Genomic DNA, 19,487 nt, shown 5'->3' with positions numbered 1-19,487 from the left:
TGCTTTCTCCCGTTTGTAGGTTATATACTAAAATAATGATCTATAGTGTTGCATTCATAGAGATACTGTCATTTATTATACTTTTCTTTTTATAAAAAACACCACTAAATGGGATTTCAAAGCAAACAATGTTTGGGGAAAGAAAAAAAGGTAAATGCAATGAGTCTATGGTCTATTTTTAGCAGGTTTTCCCATGTTAAAAAAACCTGTATAGAAGCGCTTATTCTAGTGAAACAAGGATAAAGTTAAACCAATGGGCTGCTGTCTTTAGCTTCATATGTTACGGACATCTAACTCTCAAAAGTGCATATGTATTTTTTAGAAAATGTGAAACTACTCCTTTAGGAGATCAGATTAAACCCTTACAATAAGGGAAAAACACATTTTGAATTTATGTAATTAATTTATTTGTTTGTTTGGCAGGGACAGTGCTCATTAATCAACAGCAAAGTAAGTTAAAGAGTTAAAGAGTAAACTAAGAGTTAGCTCAACAAGGCTAATTTTCATCCAGTTGGCCAGTTTTAAAATGGCAACCTCAAAAAATAAAATGCAATTAAATCACTTAATACAGTCAGCCCTAAAAGAAGCATATACAGACCAACATTCAGGCAGGCACAATGCACAATAACAAGTAACAAACACAACATATCAGACATGAAAAAAAAAGCCTGGTACAGTTTTTCTAATTGTGGCTAATGTGGTAGAGGTCCTTCGAACTGTGAGCAGACTAATGCGCTTCTCAAGTTAAAATGTATAATTAACGTGTTGGCTTAACCGGAAAGGTAGACAGCTTGATGACTATGCATGTATGAAGTTATGCTGTTGGATTTTTCAAAGCATTAACGGATGTTAGGCTTCTATAGTTGCACTGTAATTAAAGCAGCAGTTACAGCTGCCTGAGTGAACATGACCATGCTCATTTTAGATCAGGATATGCTGCGGCAATGTTTCAGCCACACAACCAGCATCTTATTATTTGCACTGATCAGAGACACTTGGAAGAGGAAGTGAGAAGATGAGGAGGCGCAGGAGAAGAGGAGAGATGAAGTAGAAGGAGGGGAAGGGGAGTTGACAGAATGTAGAGAATAAACCACATGCTACAGAAGGCTTCAGTACAGAGGGAAGAGACCGCCATCGAGAGGAGAAGGTGTCTTTAGGTTGTTTAGGCTGTATGATACCCCTCCTGTAGTCTTGCCTATCCAGGCCTTCCTCCATAGTGCTGCGGAGGAGGGTCTGGCTAGTCCACACAGCATTCTGGGATGGGAGAAAAATGTTCTCTGGTTTATCGGCATGTCTTTAAACCAATAACAATCATCATAAGCACCGGGCACTGCAAAATAGCCTTGGGAAGGAACTTGTTTTGGTGGAACATGTGTACGTTCAAAAGTTGTTTTAGTCGTGCAACAGAAAACTCAGATTGGAGAGATTGTCTAGCTAGCTTTCTGGATTTACCCTGCAGAGATCTGAGGAGCAGTTAACCATAGTTAACCAAGTGGAACGACGTGGATATAGACTACAACTCCTGTAATGAGCCAGGGCTGGAGAGTGATGGAGAAAGTGAGATGAGGAGGAGGGTAACATAGTCAGGAGCCAACTTCAAGGCTACAGGTCTAAAAAGAGAAGGAGGGGGGGAAGGTGAGATACAGTAGGACAGGAGGAGGGACAGAGATAATGCTTTTTTGGACTTGTGTTAAGAGGCTGATTGCGCTGTGCCTTAACGCCAAGAGAGCAAGTGAGAGTCCAAGGAGAAAGTTAAGATGAAGGAAAGGGGACAGAGGAGGCGATAAGGAAAGGAAGAGATGTCATTTACTCTCCTGAGCTTGTCCACACATGCTGACAGTGAGGGAGTGGCGAGGAGAAAGGCTGAAGATAATTTGTCCCTCTGTCAGGAGCTTGAGGTTGTGCTATCTGCGCACACAGCTGTACGGCGGCCTAATCAGCTTGTGTTCTGCAGCTCCGTCCCTGCAGAGTCGCTCTCTGCACTCCTGCAACACCACCGATTGGTGCACATGCAGAAGTGCAGAGAGTGTGGGACTGAGCAGGCCTTGCTGGCGCTTTGTGAGGAAAAAGGGACTGGCCCTCTGTGATAACTCTTAACAGGAAATGTGTGTGAAAACAAAGCACTGTGCGATCACATAATTCCCTTTTTGAATCTGAACAAAGCCCAAGTTTGAGTCAGGGAGAGTAAAGATAAAAAGGTGTTCTCCTCGCATCCTCCAGCAGCATGCAAGATCAATCAAGGACAGCAAACTTTAAGGGAAGAAAGAAACCGGAGCACACTGTTTTGTATCCTTTTATAGCACAAAGAGACTCATGTTTCGACACTACTGCCTTCTTCATCTGAGTCAAAATCAACTTGACTCAGAGGGAGTGAAGTCAGCTCAGCACAGATCTGTTAAGGGTAAAAGATGACTTAATCTGAGCTTTCTCTGCTATTAATGTAATCTAAATGTAAATTAAATCATAAACTCCTGGACTAACAAACCCATGTTCTACATTTTGTACGTTTCTCTTTTGATTTTATGAAATTCTAGCAATTAGAAACGTCCCGAACACAGCAACGTAAGAAGATCCAGGCAGAGGGCAGGGTCTCTGCAAATCCAGATAAAGCCATACATTTCTAGTGGGTCATAAGTGATGATTGAGTGGAATACTTTTGTATGAGTCTATACATTGTTTTTATCAAAATCCTATAAATAGTGATACTAAGTCTCTGTGAGATCACATTCTGGGGACATCAACACTCTTCTAAATGTAGTTTGTGCGCTCTCTTCTGACTTCTCTGCTGCTGTTTTGTTGAGCAATCACAGCATTAGTTCATAGATTTCACCTTTCTATGGATCTATGGCTTATGGATTTCACATATAAACACTTTTGTTGATGCCGTTAAGAATTGTTTCTCTTTTAACCTGCAAACAATTGAGTATTTAAGGATAGTAAAAAGCTTGCTTTATGTTTGGTAATGATTTGATAATGATGAAAATGTACTCAGAGGTTGCCTTTGAATGATGCAAATGCAGCAGTTGAATTATCTCCCCAACATGTTTTTTTCTTCTCTCTTCTACATGCAGAGACAGCATCATCATCAGTGTAACCAACTGTGCGACCAGCGTGTATGCCGGCTTTGTCATTTTCTCCATCCTGGGCTTCATGGCACACAACCTGAACGTCCCTGTGTCAGAGGTGGCTGACCACGGCCCGGGCCTGGCCTTTGTGGCCTACCCAGAAGCCCTCACTCTGCTCCCCATCTCACCACTTTGGTCACTGCTCTTCTTCTTCATGCTCATCCTCCTGGGACTGGGGACTCAGGTGAGGCTGGAAAACTGTACTCTACATACCAGCTGGGCTTCCATCCAAATCTAAAATACCATACTAATGGCATCAACACTAATGAATTACGTGTGTGACATTGTGATTCATGTTTGGGGTAAATATGATGATGAGTGCAAGATTGTTTACTTTTTGTATGTATTTTTGGTGTTCATGCTCATCTATGTCATTCACCATCTGTGTATAAGTATAGACTGTAGACCCAATTTATAGATTGTGTCTTATATTGATTGTAACTGGGACATTGTCAAATTCACTTGATTTCCAGTTTACATGCCCCACTGTAAAGATTGACAGATGTCTATCTTAAAAAGGATGCACGGATGTTATCTTCAGTCCGTAGTTGTTGTGCATGTGGATGCTGTAAATGGGCCAAGTGAACTCATTGGAACTGACAGGAGTTGCACGCTTCAGGAACTCAGGATTAGACCTGATCTAGATCTGCAGATGTGTTTATAGTTTGAAAATGTATGGTCAATGGTAGCGGATTCCATGCAGCTCAAGTCAATCTGTAGGCCACGTACTATTTATCACTGGTTTTTGATGACTCTTGTTATTTTTCTTGGTTTCCCACAGACCAAATGTTTCAAGTGGTATGCAATATTTTCCCAATGTTGGCTTGTTGCTTTTTATGTATTTTCATCACCGGTTTACATCAACAGCACAATATCCATGGTACTCGCAGATATTTTACATAGACTATGTTGAGTCAAGTAAAAAGAGCCCAGAAGAAGCCCATTTAAGGATGGCAGTGTCTGTTGGTCGTCCACTTTTTTGACCTAGACTGAATGATCTCGATAACTATTAGCTGGACTGACGTGGAAATGGGTACAGACATTTATGGTCCCCAGATGATGATTTCTATTGCATTGGGGATCCCTTGACTGTTCATCTAGCGCTACCAATAGGTCAAAGTTTTTACTTATCCAGTGAAATCTCATCTACTAAGATGGATTGCTACACATGTTATACAGATATTCATAGTCACAAAGGATAAACCTTATTGACTTAGTGATCTTCATTTTTCCTTTAGCGACACCAATTTGTCAACTACTGGATGGATTGCTATGTGATTTGGTATAATATTCTTCCTCAGCTTAAATTGTAATCACTGAACCTCTGACTTTTCATCTAGCACCATCATCAAGTCAAACTTGAATTTCGTCCAATACTTTGGTTTAAGGTCAGATACCTGCAAAACAAATGACACTCAGCCTCACCTGTACTTTGTGTTTAGTGCTAGCAAATGTATATACGCATTGTGCTACAAAAGTGATGAAACTTACTGTGTAGACAATAAATATGTAGCTGCTCACAGGAAATAAGCAGTAAAGCATTTTAGTTAAAGTTCATATAGAAAGGATAAATCTACTGGACATTTTATGTGGAACCGGAACATTTAACTTTTAAGACTTCATACTTTTTACTTTAAATTATGTTATTACTCCCCTAGTGTGTAAAACCCTCTACTAAAATAATCTGTCGAGACTCCTGGTACCCTTGTTTTCATCATGTATGAAGACATTTTTGCAACTGTCCAATCTTATCTCTCATTTCATTAAATTCCCAAACCCTTCGCTTCTGTTTTCGTAGTTCTGTCTGCTGGAGACCCTGGTGACGGCTGTCGTCGATGAGATTGGTACGGACTGGATCATCAGGAACAAGACGGTTGTCACACTGTCAGTGGCTGTAGTTGGATTCTTACTTGGAGTGCCACTAACGACACAGGTAAGTCCCAGACACATGCAGATCATGTCTTTGAAAGCAACTTGTTTTTTTTTCTCATGGTGGTGACTCATTCTCTGTTTAATGTGTGCAGGCAGGAATCTATTGGTTGTTACTGATGGACAACTATGCTGCTAGTTTCTCTCTGGTCATCATCTCCTGCATCATGTGCATCTGCGTTATGTATGTTTATGGTAAGGAGACAAAACTAAATATGTTGTTTTTGTTTTCTCTCATGTGAATTTATGACATTTTTAACCTCACATTTTTTAAAAGGTAAAAAAGTGATATGGCACATTATCATCACTGTGAAAACTGAGTTTGAAAGCAGAAACATGTTCTGTCACCAGAACATCAGTGGTAAATGTCAAAGGCAGGCTAAACAGGCCAGCACACATAATAATAATAATAATAATAATAATAATAATAATAATAATAATAATAAGTTTATTTGATATAGCACCTTTCACAGACAGAGTCACAAAGTGCTTCACATGATAAAATTGTTAAAATAAGACCCAAACCATAAAATGAGCAAGCAAAAAAGAAATAAAATCCCAATATAATACAAATGAAAAAGACTTGATAACACAAAATTACATCCCTGAGTCAAAAGCCAGTTCAAACAAGTGAGTCTTCAACTGTTTTTTATAAGCATCAACAGAGACCACAGATAGCTGCCTTTGGACGTTTTCATTATGAGCTGCTTTACCAGAAAAATCTTTTCTTCTCTTACTTACTTTCTGAGCTGCACATCAATACACCTACAGTGGCAGACTAAGATAGTTAGGGGCCCCCCTTTCACACATTTTGACGCTGCAGGAAACTGCAGACAAAAACACACATAACACATAGATAAAACAGCAATGTCTTTTTATTCAGGCACATATACAGGATTCATATTAAAATGATGTAGGGTGTTGTTGCTGAGTGTATATTAAAAGACAATATTAATGGGCTTTTTTTTTTAGCTTTGTTATTATACAAGCTCTGCGTCAGTTTCTCTTCAGTTCAGTCTGGAGTGAATTCAAATCAGAACAAGTTGGCGACAGACCCACAATCTAATATCCAATATAAAAAGAATGCCAGTGATGCACCAAAACGGCACAATGGAATTTTATAGCGAGGCTTCATAAAATAACACTTATGTTTGATTTCTGTAAATCCTGATGGCCATACAGATTGCATGCCCTATGTGGAAAGTAGTAAGAATCTTCCCCGTCACCTTAACCAACAGGCAGCCACACATCTGGGAGACACTTCTGAGCAGACACATGATTTCTTGCCTTCCAACTTTTAGATTAATCAATCTCTAAATTAAAAATGGCTTTGTGGCATGGTAATAACTGAGGGGTTCTCCCATAACATCATTGGATATGGGAGACTTAGTTTTGCACAAATCAATCTGTCTGAAGTGAATAACCTTTTTTTAAATCTAGCCAACCTGGGGCCCCCTGTATATGTTGGGCTCCTCAGCTGCATCCTAGGTCAAAAACTTAAGTAGAAATAAACATGGAAACAGTCGGTCACAAAAATCTCTTATCTGTTATTATTAAAATGCAAAATAACCGATCAGACTTTAAACTTTGATTCAGTAGTTTGGACTTTCCTGGATAACTGTTTGTGTTGATTGCAGGCTACAGGAACTACTTTAAAGACGTTGAGATGATGCTGGGCTTCCCTCCTCCTCTCTTCTTCAAAGTCTGCTGGAGATTCATCTCCCCCCTCATTATCTCTGTAAGTGACACACACACACACATGCAAACACACCTGCTGATCTGTGTCATAAGTGATTGAACCTGTAATCAAAATGTAACAATGGCACATAAATCTTCTTGCCTCCTGAAACATTAACGCGAAAAACGAAGATGTGGATGTAGAGATCTGAAAGCGTTCAGTGTAAGGTTCTAAAACTTTCCTGTGTTTCTTACACATTGTGAGGGGCCTGACCTACATTTCAGCTGCCATCAACACTAATCTGTTTGGCTACTGTTGGCTTTGTTTCCAATTCAAACCTCTAAAAGCAAATCTTTCTGACTGGAAAATGGACACATGCAGCTGCTATCAATGGTATTTCCCAAGCAGGCACATTAGTCCACTAAGCTGCTGGGCCAACCAAGAAATTCATTGTTGTGGATTACTGGTCAGATTTCAGGCACTTTTGTTCTCTCTTTCACTTCACTACGCAGATGAATGCCCTGCTCTATAGGGCCTTGGCTAAAACTGCGACTAAACTTACTGCTGTTGGCGACAGTCATGATTTATAATCGTAATTATCTGCAACGTTTAAATAAAAACAAAAGTGTGTTGTGCTGATGTCTATAGTGGTTTCACCTGTACTGCGTTAATGCAGGTTTCTTGTGGAAAACTGATCTGCTGTACATGAAGTTGTGTTTTTTATTTTGACCATAGCAACAGAAGCCATTTGTTTGGACTAATTGTAACCAGGATGTAACCATCTCAGCTTCTCAGAACCATCTGAGAAGCTATCATTGGAAACCGTTTGAAAAAACAAACAAAATACCTGGCAGGTGATTGAATGAACCGTCTGTCTATCGCGTCCACCATTGTTGTTTTAACCGAAAAGTCGCGGCCGTCGCACCTAAACCACACCCGTAGCTGCCAGCAGCTCCTCACCGGACACTGATTTGTTCTATAAGCTGGTAGTTCAGACACAAATGCATTACTCGAAGCCTGGCAAGATGGATTTTCATGTGATATGTGATCCCGCTATTCTTGCTTGATCTTGTGATATAGCGAGAATCAAGCTACTGTGCATGTAAACCAGGATGGGGAAACCTTAATGATTTAACACTAATTATTGTGCTATATCTTAATTTTTTTTTCCATGAATATTGTTAAATTGATAAAATAGAATGCAACATCATGTTCATTTTTTGTCTTAATGACTATATATTTCCATAGTATATTGGATGTGAATAACGCATATTGAAGAACAACATTTCAACATATATTTCTAGTTCCCTCTTTGTGTTTTTAAATAAAGTTTAATTTTCACTATCTTTTTTTAACACCTGCTCTTAATCATAAAGGCCTTACTCATTCACCCTCTCTCTTCTGTCCGTGTAGTTCATCCTGATCTTCACAGTGATCCAGTACAAGCCCATCAAATACAATAACTACGTGTATCCCGGCTGGTCTCTGGCTATCGGCTTCTCCATGGCTCTGTCCTCAGTGGTTTGCATACCCATCTATGCCCTCTACAAGATCTCAAGGTCCCCAGGAGCCACCTTCAGAGAGGTACAAAGTATTTTTATTTATTTTAGTTTATAGTCCGTGAGTATAGTCTGTCTGGGTTTCTGCTTTCCTGATGTCAGTGGGGAGCTCCTTGTGGAGCCAGGGCAGCAAACAGCCGTGGCTTTGTTGAGTGGTAGCTGGGCCCCCTTCGTAGTGAGGAAGTAGCAAGGCGATTAGCAGTAGCAGAGTGTAGTGCACGCTGGGCTGCTGCATTCAGGATGAGCTGCAGAGGTCGGATGGCACATGCAGGCACACCAGCCAGGAGCCAGACGACAAGAGTTTGGACCAGAACCTGCGCCTCCTCCTGGGTGAGGAATGGATGTACTGTATCCTCCTGATGTTGTGGAGAATAAACCTACAGGAGCAACTAACATCTCTACAACACAGAGATGTGCGAAAAACAGCTGGTCATCCAGTACCACACCCAGGTTCCTTGCAGTCCGAGTCAGGGACACCGCAGAGTTCTCAATAGTGATGGACAGGTCACGGATGGGAGCGGCCTTCCCCGGAAGGAAGAGCAGCTCAGTCTTGTCAGTGTTGAGCTATGGCTACATGTCAGCAAACTATGTAATCAAAACATTGATTGTTAATTTACTTATTTAACTCATCTTTACATTTTTGTGATTATATGTATATTTCCTATATTGAAGAAGTCCTGTTTCTTGCATTACTTGGTAACATGTAGTCTAGCTAAACACCATCCACTGATAGTAGGAAAGGATTTCACAAGTATGACTGATTGTAGCTAGAAAACAGGAGTTTGAAATTCTTGACCAATAATTTTTCATCGCACACATAAGGAGAGAGTTCCCCAATAATTTGCCCATGAATTGAGAACACACATGAATAGAATGCATTCCATCAAAAATTTAAAGGGGTGATAGAATGATTATATAGGGTATTTTACACTGTTCCTTAAGGTCTCCTAATGGGGTATGTAACATTGGTTGGGCTGAAAATTGCCCGAATGTATTTTATTAGGCCCTTAACTACCCTGTGAATATGGCTCTATTTGGAACAAGAGCTTTTCTTCCAAATATGGTATGCTCATGAATATTCAGAATGAGCTACGCGCTGATTGGTTTGAGCAAACTACATGGAAACACATGGGAGACTCGACAGCAGGTCTCACTGCAAAGTTATACATTGTTTGTCGGGCTATTCCTAGAGATGGCCCGATACCACTTTTTTGCTTCCCGATACCAATTCCGATACCTGAACTTTCGTATCGGCCGATACCGAGTACCGATCCGATACCAGTGTGTCATATATTTCATTATGTTTTAACTCCTGTATAGTACTATCCCTGTATGGATGTGATATGATTTCTATCTTTGTTGTCGGTCTGGCTCAGGTTAAACTCTTTGTGAAACATGAACAAACACAAACAATGAATGTCGTAGAACTTTCTTTTATTCTCCAGTTTGACAGTCAGTTATAACGGAAAAAGAACATAAATAAACTACTTTAATGTAGATTTTCTTTAGGGCTTTATTACATGGTATCGGATCGGTGCATAAACTCCAGTACTTCCCGATACCGATATCAGCGTTTAAGGCAGTATCGGAGCCGATACCGATACTGGTATCGGTATCGGAACATCTCTAGCTATTACGTTATTAAATTCACTTCTGAGACTTTTTTAAGCGAGAAATCAACTATATAAAGCTCAAATATGGGACGTTTTACGAAAATTGATGGCTTATTGCAAATTTGGTAAGACTGTGTGTCGGAGTTCAGCTGCCGGTGCTGCCTGTGTTGCTGCCTCACTGCACGGCCTGCCTTTCTTCCACAGACCCCGGCCTGCAGCTCCCCTCTTCCTGCTAGCTAAATGGCCCGTGTGTGAGAGTGATAGCGCGGTCAGCTTGTTACACCAGCAATCTCTTACCACAGTTCCAGTTACTCTAAGCTGGCTGTCAGCTGCCGGCATAACTAGAGTAGCCATATTTACAGTTTGAATTTCATCAGATAGTTCATCAGATGAAGCTAACAGATAGTTAGCTTCATTTTCAGCGTAATTTGTTTATATTTGTTTGAATTTCGTCACGCCACTTATACAACATCTCCCTAAATGTCTTATAAAGCTAACAACGGTGTCCGATTTCAAGTTAATGAATTTTTGTGAATTTCAGAGGAATTCTAAGAGGAGCTAGCTCTCATTGATAGAGCTACATCCAGCCGCAGGCTCTATCAATGAGACTCGCGGACAAGCGGCGTTTATTTCCCCAATCGTTTGTTTAAATAACTCAACACATTATAATTACACACATTAAAAGATTAACTGGAACCTGTGGTAACAGATTGCTGGCGTAACAAGCTCGCTGACCGTGCTCACACACACACACACACACACACACACACACACACACACACACACACCGGGCATTTAGCTAGCAGGAAGAGGGGAGCTGCAGGCCCTGGAGCTCTGTCAGAGCACCGGCGTTTAGTAGTCCATTATCCAAAAACCGGTGACTTTGCACGGGTACGGAGTGCTGTGGGCTGCCAGTCGTGACGGAGCTCCAAGTACCTCACAGCAGGTCGGGGTGTGTGAAGGAAAGCTGAAAATTGGGTGCATACTGAAAATGTTGGAAGTGTCTGAAGTGTAAGAGCCAAAAGCAAGTTTGTTAAACTAATATGAAGAATGTATTTCAAGTCAAAAAAGTTTTGTTTGAAGCCCTGTGGGCAGTTGAATTCTATATACAGTGTGTATATATATATATATATATATATATATATATATATATATATATATATATATATATATAAAGGCTGAATGTAGTTGAACAGTTGACAAGTAAGAGCTGAAAGCAGTCAAAGTGTCAGTTGATGTTGAGAGGCGGAAATCAGTTGAATGTCAGTCAATGAATGCAGCTTTAACTATTGACATTTTTCATCAAGTGTTTTTGGAGCTGCTATTTGTAGTTACATTTACATCATGAATGCGTGAACTGGTAATTTTAACATTGTTCTTCCAGCATAGTCCTGAGTTGATTTGATTCAGACCCGCTCATAAATCGCCCCTAAAGTTTCCCGTCATATTGAGGCTGCTCTAAATGGCGTGTCCCACTTTCTCTTTCCATCTCAGCGGTTGAAGTTCGCTTGCATGGCAGATCCAAAGTGGGGCCCCGCCCTGCAGGAGCACCGGACAGGCCGCTACGCCCCCATGGCCTCCGAAGACACTGTGGAGGCTCGTCCCCTCAAGGAGAAGGAGGAGCTAAAGGACGAGGAGAAGGACGAGGAGAAGGAGAGGAAGGATGAGATTAGCCTCACCATCCAGGGAAGCAACGGCTCCACCAACACACACAACAACCCCAACCCCAGCGCATAGACGGCACCCCGCTCTTTCAGCCCCACCATCTTTTTCTTCTCTTCCTCCCTTCTCCTCCATCCTCACCCCACTTTCCCACAGTCCTCTGTGGGGGAGATCCCATTTGCTGGAGACCTTTACATATTGTAAGGGCTTATTATATCTATCCTAACCTCTTCTATCTATCTGTGTGTTGTCTCTCGATAAAACGAAGAAGAAAAAAACGAAAGGAAGAAAAAATTGGGTCATCATCCAAAAGGGGTGTGTGTGTGTGTGTGTGTGTGTGTGTGTGTGTGTGTGTGTGTGTGTGTGTGTGTGTGTGTGTGTGTGTGTGTGTGTGTGTGTGTGTGTGTGTGTGTGTTGTTAATTTGTTACAGATAATTTAATAATGCAGTTTGTTTATCCTTTCATTTTTTGTAAAACTTGTATATGTCATCTTCATATGCAGTTAGAGATACAGTAGATTTTGAAGCTGCATGTGTTTGTTTTCTGCATGCAGCAACATTGAGAGACACACACACACTGTTCTCCTTTATTCTGTTAGCTGGGGCGGTTTTGGATTGGTGACTTTCTAGCAGCAGTGATTTGACATCTGGAGACTTGTGATGCGATACACAGTGGTGCTGTAATAAAGAGGAGCAGGGTGAACTGTGCCTGAGCTGGCCATTTACAGTTTGATGATGCTGGAAGAGGCGGATACACTCATTCACACCCATACACTCACATTATTGTACATTTTACAGCACACAGTGACCTCAACTATAGTTGATCTCAGCTTAAGACTAAGCCTGTTGTTATTTTATGCTGCTTCTTTAAAAGAAAGTTCTACAGAGCACACATATTTAACACCTGAGATGGCGACTGACACTTAGGGCTGATTTTCGGTGGAAAATTTCTCCATTTGTAATTTTTTTTTTTTCACTAAAGCTGCTTAAACTTTGAAAACTCAGCAGAGAAATATCAGTGAACTTAAACCGTTCTATGCTCTCTGCCTCACACATACTTTTGTATTCCCACACACACGGACACACACACGGACACACACAGACACACACACACACACACACACGCAAAAGCATTTGCTTCCGGTTCTTTAACTGAAGAGATCCATTTCTCAGGGTCCAAGCGAAATTAAACTCTGTGGTTTCCTTGCCTGTGGAAACCTTGTCTTGACTAAAGGTGGCCTGTTAAGATTAAAGGGACCGAAACCACCTAACTTTCCCCGCTGTCAACACCTACACATACCTGTACACACAAAACAAGTGGATGCAACTCTGTATATTGAAGTGCCATCTCTCCTTAAGTCTTCCAGGCATTCTTTTTTGAGTGAAATGCATCTTGGGATGTAGTCTATGAAGGAGGATCTGGGCTAGAGGACGTAGCTAGTGAGAGGATCGTATTGTGTCGTAGTCTGTGTCTCCCGTGGGTCGTAGCAATCTGCCCCATTAATTAAGGCATGTTACCAAAATCATTACCTGAGTTACCTGAGTCCTGCACATGTTTTTGGTAACATAAATACTGTATATCTCAGAAAGACTGGTATGGTGTCAGTCTCTTACAGTCAGTGGGACCTTTAATGTATTTACAGGCATTTATTTTAAAAGCTCTGAGCCAAGCTGTGCTGTGACTGGTGGAGAGGCAGAATGCAAAAGAGATGCAGCTTGTTTCCAGAAGAATACAGAATACACAGAATACAAATCTTAAATGAATTATGTAGATTTAAATGTAGCTGTATAGTATCGTTCTTTCTGTAGAATTCTCCTTTTTACCTCTCATTATTGTAAAGTAACTTAGTAAATAAATATAAAGACAGCATATGTTTATTTTGTACAAAAAAATAAAAACTACTGAATCATAATTAACCATGTTTACCATTCCTCATATGTGACTTGATTTGTTGTTGTTGTTGTTGTTTGTTAGAGCGTGTGGGATAGGACAGAGAGGGGTCTCTTTAGCATGCAGGGTTGGGTTTCCCAAAAGTGTCTGATTGGAAAGCATCCAGGACTATTTGTAATAGTGTGGTCACAGAGGTTTATGGAGGTCTTAATACAGAACAAATATACAATTTTATTTTTTGTTTTTTGTCATCTAGACAGCTGTGTGAAGATCACTTTGTTGGGCACATGTTCAGGAGGAAGCGAGATGCTTTTAGCCTCACAGGCAGGAAGGATTTTTTTGGGATTGCATCTGGTCTGGCTGTAATGTTTCTTCACGTGGTAGTTTTTCTACGTTTTGTGAGCTGTCAAATCATCAATTATATCAAAAACGTTTGGAGAACTAGAAGGCTATGATACCCCAATGAGCATGGAACATATTCCGATAATATACAAAATTGTATACAGCATATGTGGAGAACCTTAAAGGAATAGTTTAATATTTTGTGAAATACTCTTATGCGCTACAAGATTAGCTGAGAAGATTGATACCGCTTGCACGTGTGTACGATAAATGTGAAGCTGGAGACGGCACCTGGTTAGCTTAGCTTAGCATAAAAAGAGGAGACGGGGGAAACGGCTAGCCTGACATTTCTAAGTTAACAAAATCTGCCTTCAGCATTTCTGACGCTCAAAAATTAACGTGTTTTTATCTGTCTTTGATACCCTATCTGACAATTTTCTGAAGTGTTGAAAGCACAACTGCACATTCTTTTCACCACTGATGCCCCAAAATGCATGTCCTTAGAAGAGGAGAGTGATTTTTAACAGTGCAGTTGCTCCACTAAGACGGGGTGATGCTGACACTCAGGTTAGTAAAGGCACAACAGAGGTGTAACTGTGAATTAAATACAAAAAGCCCAATAGACACTACAAAATGTTAAATGTCAAAACAAGCAACAATGATAGAGGTCACTGCTGAGCACAGAAGCTTAAATATAGTGAACATAATCATGATAAGCACAGTGAGTGTTCTAAATCAAGCACACATTTCTACCCAGGTTTCTAACAGGCTTTTTATTTTTATTTAATTAAATTTTTTTTTACAGTAAAGAAACATACTAGCTATTGATGTAGATGGAGAATTGTAGCTTTGGTTGGTAGGTAGCGGTCTGTTTTTACCTTCTGGTTTAGGTTTATTCCTAAATCATTTTTATAGCATCATTCCTAATACCAATGTATTATGTAAAAGTGTTTACTTTTAATTAAATTACTGCAAAACCAGGTGCTCAAGAAGCAATACATTTTCTCCATTTACTAATCTAAATAAATTGCGTTGCTTCTTTTGAGTAGAAACTCTGATCCAAGGAGCGTTACACTTTCTAAATGAGGTTTTGTTTGCTGAAAAGGGTGAATATGAAGTTGTTATTCTCTGTATTGGAACAGCTTGTAACACAGACCATTTCCTGTTTGTGGTTGCCTGTCTTGTGCGTTCATGCTGTAGTAAGTGAAGTTTAGCCACCATGTTACCATGCTATCTCTCTATATATCCCAACCCTCGCCATCTCCCCACAACTCTTCCTCCCATTGTACAGTATTGTAAAAAAAAAAATATAATCGGACTGTGTGTATGTGTGCATTGATCTTTGCTTTTATTTCAAGGGTGGGTAAGTGTGTTTTTGCGGGTCAGGGGAGGGCGGGTATTGTTTCATTTTGTTTTTGATTTGTCATTTTTCTTGTAGTGTAATGTAGACGACGTCAGGTGTATTGTGTACTGTGTGTGTAGTGGATTAGCTCTTACTGCTGAGCCTGCATGTAGAGCAGGCGTAGTGTCAGTATTGATGTCAATGTACCTCTAACCTATCAGAACTAGCAAAGTCTTATTCTGCTTATAATATAGTCTATCTTTTAAGAGAGAAAAAACATTTTGTACTAAAAGAAGAGAAAGAAAAATACTTATAGTATTATCAGATTTTACTCATTTACCCTATGATAAATGACACTACTTTTTTTGGTTTGTTTTTTAAGTTGTATTCATTGAACAATTAAGATAATGCCAGTTAGGTTTAAAAAGCATTTCCAAACAAAAAGCTTTGGATCGAAACTTGAACTACAAAAGAATGGTTGTTGTTTTTTTTCTTCCGGTGAGCTCTGGTGTAGATGGCGGCTGCAGTTACATGACAGAATGACAGATGTATGACAGTAACACATGAACCTAAAGCTATATTTTACACAGTACAGTGCCAACAGTCGTACATCGCTGTTTACCTTTAATATTCTGTGGCCCTTAACACAAACAGTTTGGCTTTTTTGTCTAGTTGTTACAAAATGTTTTTTTAAAAACACCAAAAGTACACCGCCACCAAGATTCAATTAGCATCAGGACCCATTAACTCACATTTTCATTCTTGTGCTGCTCTGATGCATTATATTGGAACATAACATTGTTTCATGTGGACAATTTAGACAGTTATATCCCATATATGTATCCGGCAAGGGTCCAGTTACCATTACGTTTTGATTCATTTCTCTTGTTGGTAAACCTGCAATTACGTGGCTACCAAAAGACTAAGACCAATTTAGTCTTCCAGAAAATCTTAAAAAAACAAAATTGAGAATAGTTAATAATTGGCCCATGTCTTCATATACTAATATGCTGTTGCCTACTACCACCGAAGTGGCTGTAGAGAAAGTCACTTATGTTGAAGAACTTGAACTACGTGAAGTTTCAGACCATTTTTGTACACAAAATTCACCGCACAACTGCTCTACTGTACTAAAAAACAAAACTGTGATTTTACCTTGTTTCTGTGGTTCTCTGTAAATTGCAGAACATTACCTCTTGCATTTCTTACTACTGCTCACGTAAGCATAATCTTATGTTTCAGCACTTTAAAGACATCTTTTTTTTGTAAAAGCAACAGGTAAAAAAAACTTATAATTAGAATAATGATTCACACTTTCATTTTGAAAAAAGAAAACATATTTGGTAAATAATGTCTTATTTTCAGTGGTCTGGCTGAAAGAAACTGTCCAAGTGTCAGTGGACATAAAGTACGCTGTGTTGTTGCTATGCCAATGTAAATTGTTTTCATGGGAGGAGTGGAGAGGAAAAGCACAAGTGAGAAAAGAGAACACAGTTCTTCTGGTATCCTCAATCATATCTATCTGTCTATCTATCTAACCATGTCTGTTCTTCTTGTTCTTCAACCTTTAGGGCCAAAATCCATTGCAATGTCTTAGTCCTGTCAGCTGTATATCGTAAACTGTTGAATTACAAAATGGTAAATAAAATCTATTTTAAAGATCAGTGCGCTGCAGTGTTCACGTGTTTTTCGTGATGTTCTTTATGCTTTCATACCACTCACAATGCATAACATGTTATATAATACATTTGATAATATATTACATTTACACAGTTGGAATGTCACAACTATGATTTTTATATACATATATATATATATACACACACACACACACACACACACAGTATCTCACAAAAGTGAGTACACTCCTCACATCTTAGTAAACATTTCATTATATCTTTTAATGGGACAACACTGAAGAAATTACACTTTGCTACAATGTAAAGTATTAAGTGTACAGCTTGTATAACAGTGTACATGTGCTGTCCCCTCAAAATAACTCAACACACAGCCATTAATGTCTAAACCGCTAGCAACAAAAGTGAGTACACCCCTATGTTAAATTCCCATAGAGTCGGGCAGATTTTTATTTTTAAAGGCCAGTTATTTCATGGATCCAGGATACTATGCATCCTGATGAAGTTCCCTTAGCCTTTGGAATTAAAATAGCCCCACATCATCACATACCCTTCACCATACCTAGAGATTGGCATGGGGTACTTTCCATAAAATCATCTCTCAATGCAAATCAAACCAGCTATTAGGCTAACCAACATAAAACCATGCCAATCTCTAGGTTCCCATTAATCCCATTAAAAGATATAATGAAATATTTACTAAAATGTGAGGGGTGTATTCACTTTTGTGAGATACTGTATATATATATATATATAGCTCTTTACTACTCATGCTATTGTTACACCAAGTTTTAGCCTGTCAGAGAATTTGGTTTTATCAGATAAGTAAGAAGTAACTAAACATGCAACACTTCCCCAGTAGACATGTTGTTGTTGTTTCCTGCTTGTGGTCCTGTTCATCCTGCTCTCAGTCAGGTCGACACTCGAAGTCCTGACTAAGTATTATAAAAGCTTTAAATATGACATGGCTGACACCTACGCGCTTCAGTTAAATGCCTCCATCAGGGTGTTGAAGTGAAATACAGACACTCATGTTAAATGGCACAAGGCATGCCACAAATGAGTTACAGGTGTGTCGATGGAAGCTAAGAGGAAGGCAGGGCTACAGGCATCACACAGGGGTGGAGGTAATAAATTACATTCCTACTCTCATTGCTGGGTTTTTTTGTACTTGTACTTTTTGTATATATTTTTTAATAATCTGCAATTTTACTTTTAGGCTACTTGAGTACTTTTTATTACCTGCCTAGAAATGTAATTGTTTGTGTGTGTGTGTGTGTGTGTGTGTGTGTGTGTGTGTGTGTGTGTGTGTGTGTGTGTGTGTGTGTGTGAGTGTGTGTGTGCGTGCATGCGTGTCGTGCGTGTGTGTTGTGTGCGTGACCCACTGGAGTCATCCTGACAGGTTTGGAACCACTACTCTAAACAATATGACAGACAACTAAAAAGGTGTACATTTTTAATGTACATTATTAACTTATCTCAACATGGTGCAGCACATCATTGGCACTTGTCTGCCCTACAGTATATACTGTATGTAAGTCAATGCTGAACTAGACAACACAAGGCAGCTACCATGTCATGTTATGACTTTCCCACTAGATGGGGCTGGAGAGGCAATTACCTGAAATGAAAAATCCATGAGCCGGTTTCTTGTGCAGGTTTATGTTAGTCCTATCTTTCAGGTTTAGACTGATACAAATAGGCTTTCAATATTTATAAGCTGCTTTCAATGATAATCAGTAATTTGTGCTAATAATCAATGTGCATGTTTTCACATGCACATTTTTGTTTAAACAATTAAGTGAAACAAAATATCTGGAAAAAAAAAAATCATCCATTGCATCAGCACTGGATAATGGATTTTAAACCAATACTCCAGGTTCAAATCCAATACTATACCTACAAGGTTATTACTACTACAGTCTATAAGGTATAGGTAATATAATATAAAGTGTTTTTTGTGCAACAACCTTTATTTGACCATTCAGAAAGCAGCTAAACAAATACCATGTTTTTCCCCCCAACTTAAGCTGTAAAGCTAATATAAATACATATATCTGCCACAACATAATGAAGAGATTTTGTTTGTGGAGAAGGTGAATGTTTATTGCAACTTAGAATACAACAGTATGGGGGAAACATGATGATTTAGTTATCGCTATGAGGTCTAAGTCATTGTTTTCCAATCTTTGGGTTGCCTGGTTTCCTTGTGTAATAATGCTTGTATAACCTCAACCCTGTGATGCACAATCAAGCTATAGACATAATTGTTTTCAGGTCAACCTGAGCTATCAGGATATGTATGCTGCAGGGATGTCACATCAACGTGTAAATTATTATATGACTATAAATACAAAAGAAAACCTAAGCGGAAATTGAATCTTACAGAAATGTGTAACGCGTTTATCCAAAAAGTTAGTTGTGCCATCTCCATTTCCTGTCTGCTATGAGACATCAGGAAGCCAAATCCCACTCATTTACACATTCAGGGCTGCCTGAGTGACCTGAAGCTCTGCTCTGAGAATGTATTTATTTATAACATTTATGCTGTATATCATTATTTTGGATCATTTGTTCTGTGTTTAGTATCTGTAGCAGCGAATTAACACAGTCAGGAAAAGTGGCAGCATCTCCAACATTGTGGATGAAAACACCAAAGAAGAAGACGATAGTCAGGAAGAAAGCCTCTGATTAGTCAACACACTCACCT

The 19,487-nt window shown here is 39.4% G+C and overlaps 1 protein-coding gene across 2 annotated transcripts in view; it reads left to right on the top strand.

The window, feature by feature from the left end:
- Window positions 1–11,866, top strand: part of slc6a9 (solute carrier family 6 member 9) — a 73,038-nt gene extending 61,172 nt beyond the window's left edge. For both annotated transcript variants that reach the window (XM_028592895.1, XM_028592894.1), the window contains exons 10-15: window positions 3,072–3,309; window positions 4,924–5,058; window positions 5,150–5,249; window positions 6,692–6,792; window positions 8,146–8,316; window positions 11,399–11,866. In XM_028592895.1, the coding sequence (XP_028448696.1) occupies window positions 3,072–3,309; window positions 4,924–5,058; window positions 5,150–5,249; window positions 6,692–6,792; window positions 8,146–8,316; window positions 11,399–11,641 (988 nt within the window). In that variant the 3' untranslated portion in view covers window positions 11,642–11,866. The remainder of the gene's footprint in view (window positions 1–3,071; window positions 3,310–4,923; window positions 5,059–5,149; window positions 5,250–6,691; window positions 6,793–8,145; window positions 8,317–11,398) is intronic.
- Window positions 11,867–19,487: the final 7,621 nt, after the last annotated feature.

The sequence above is a fragment of the Perca flavescens genome, chromosome 12, assembly GCF_004354835.1.
Source record: "Perca flavescens isolate YP-PL-M2 chromosome 12, PFLA_1.0, whole genome shotgun sequence".
In the NCBI taxonomy this organism is placed as follows: domain Eukaryota; kingdom Metazoa; phylum Chordata; class Actinopteri; order Perciformes; family Percidae; genus Perca; species Perca flavescens.
The sequence above is the reverse complement of the archived record's forward strand: the minus strand, read 5'-3'. Positions and strand labels throughout refer to the sequence as shown.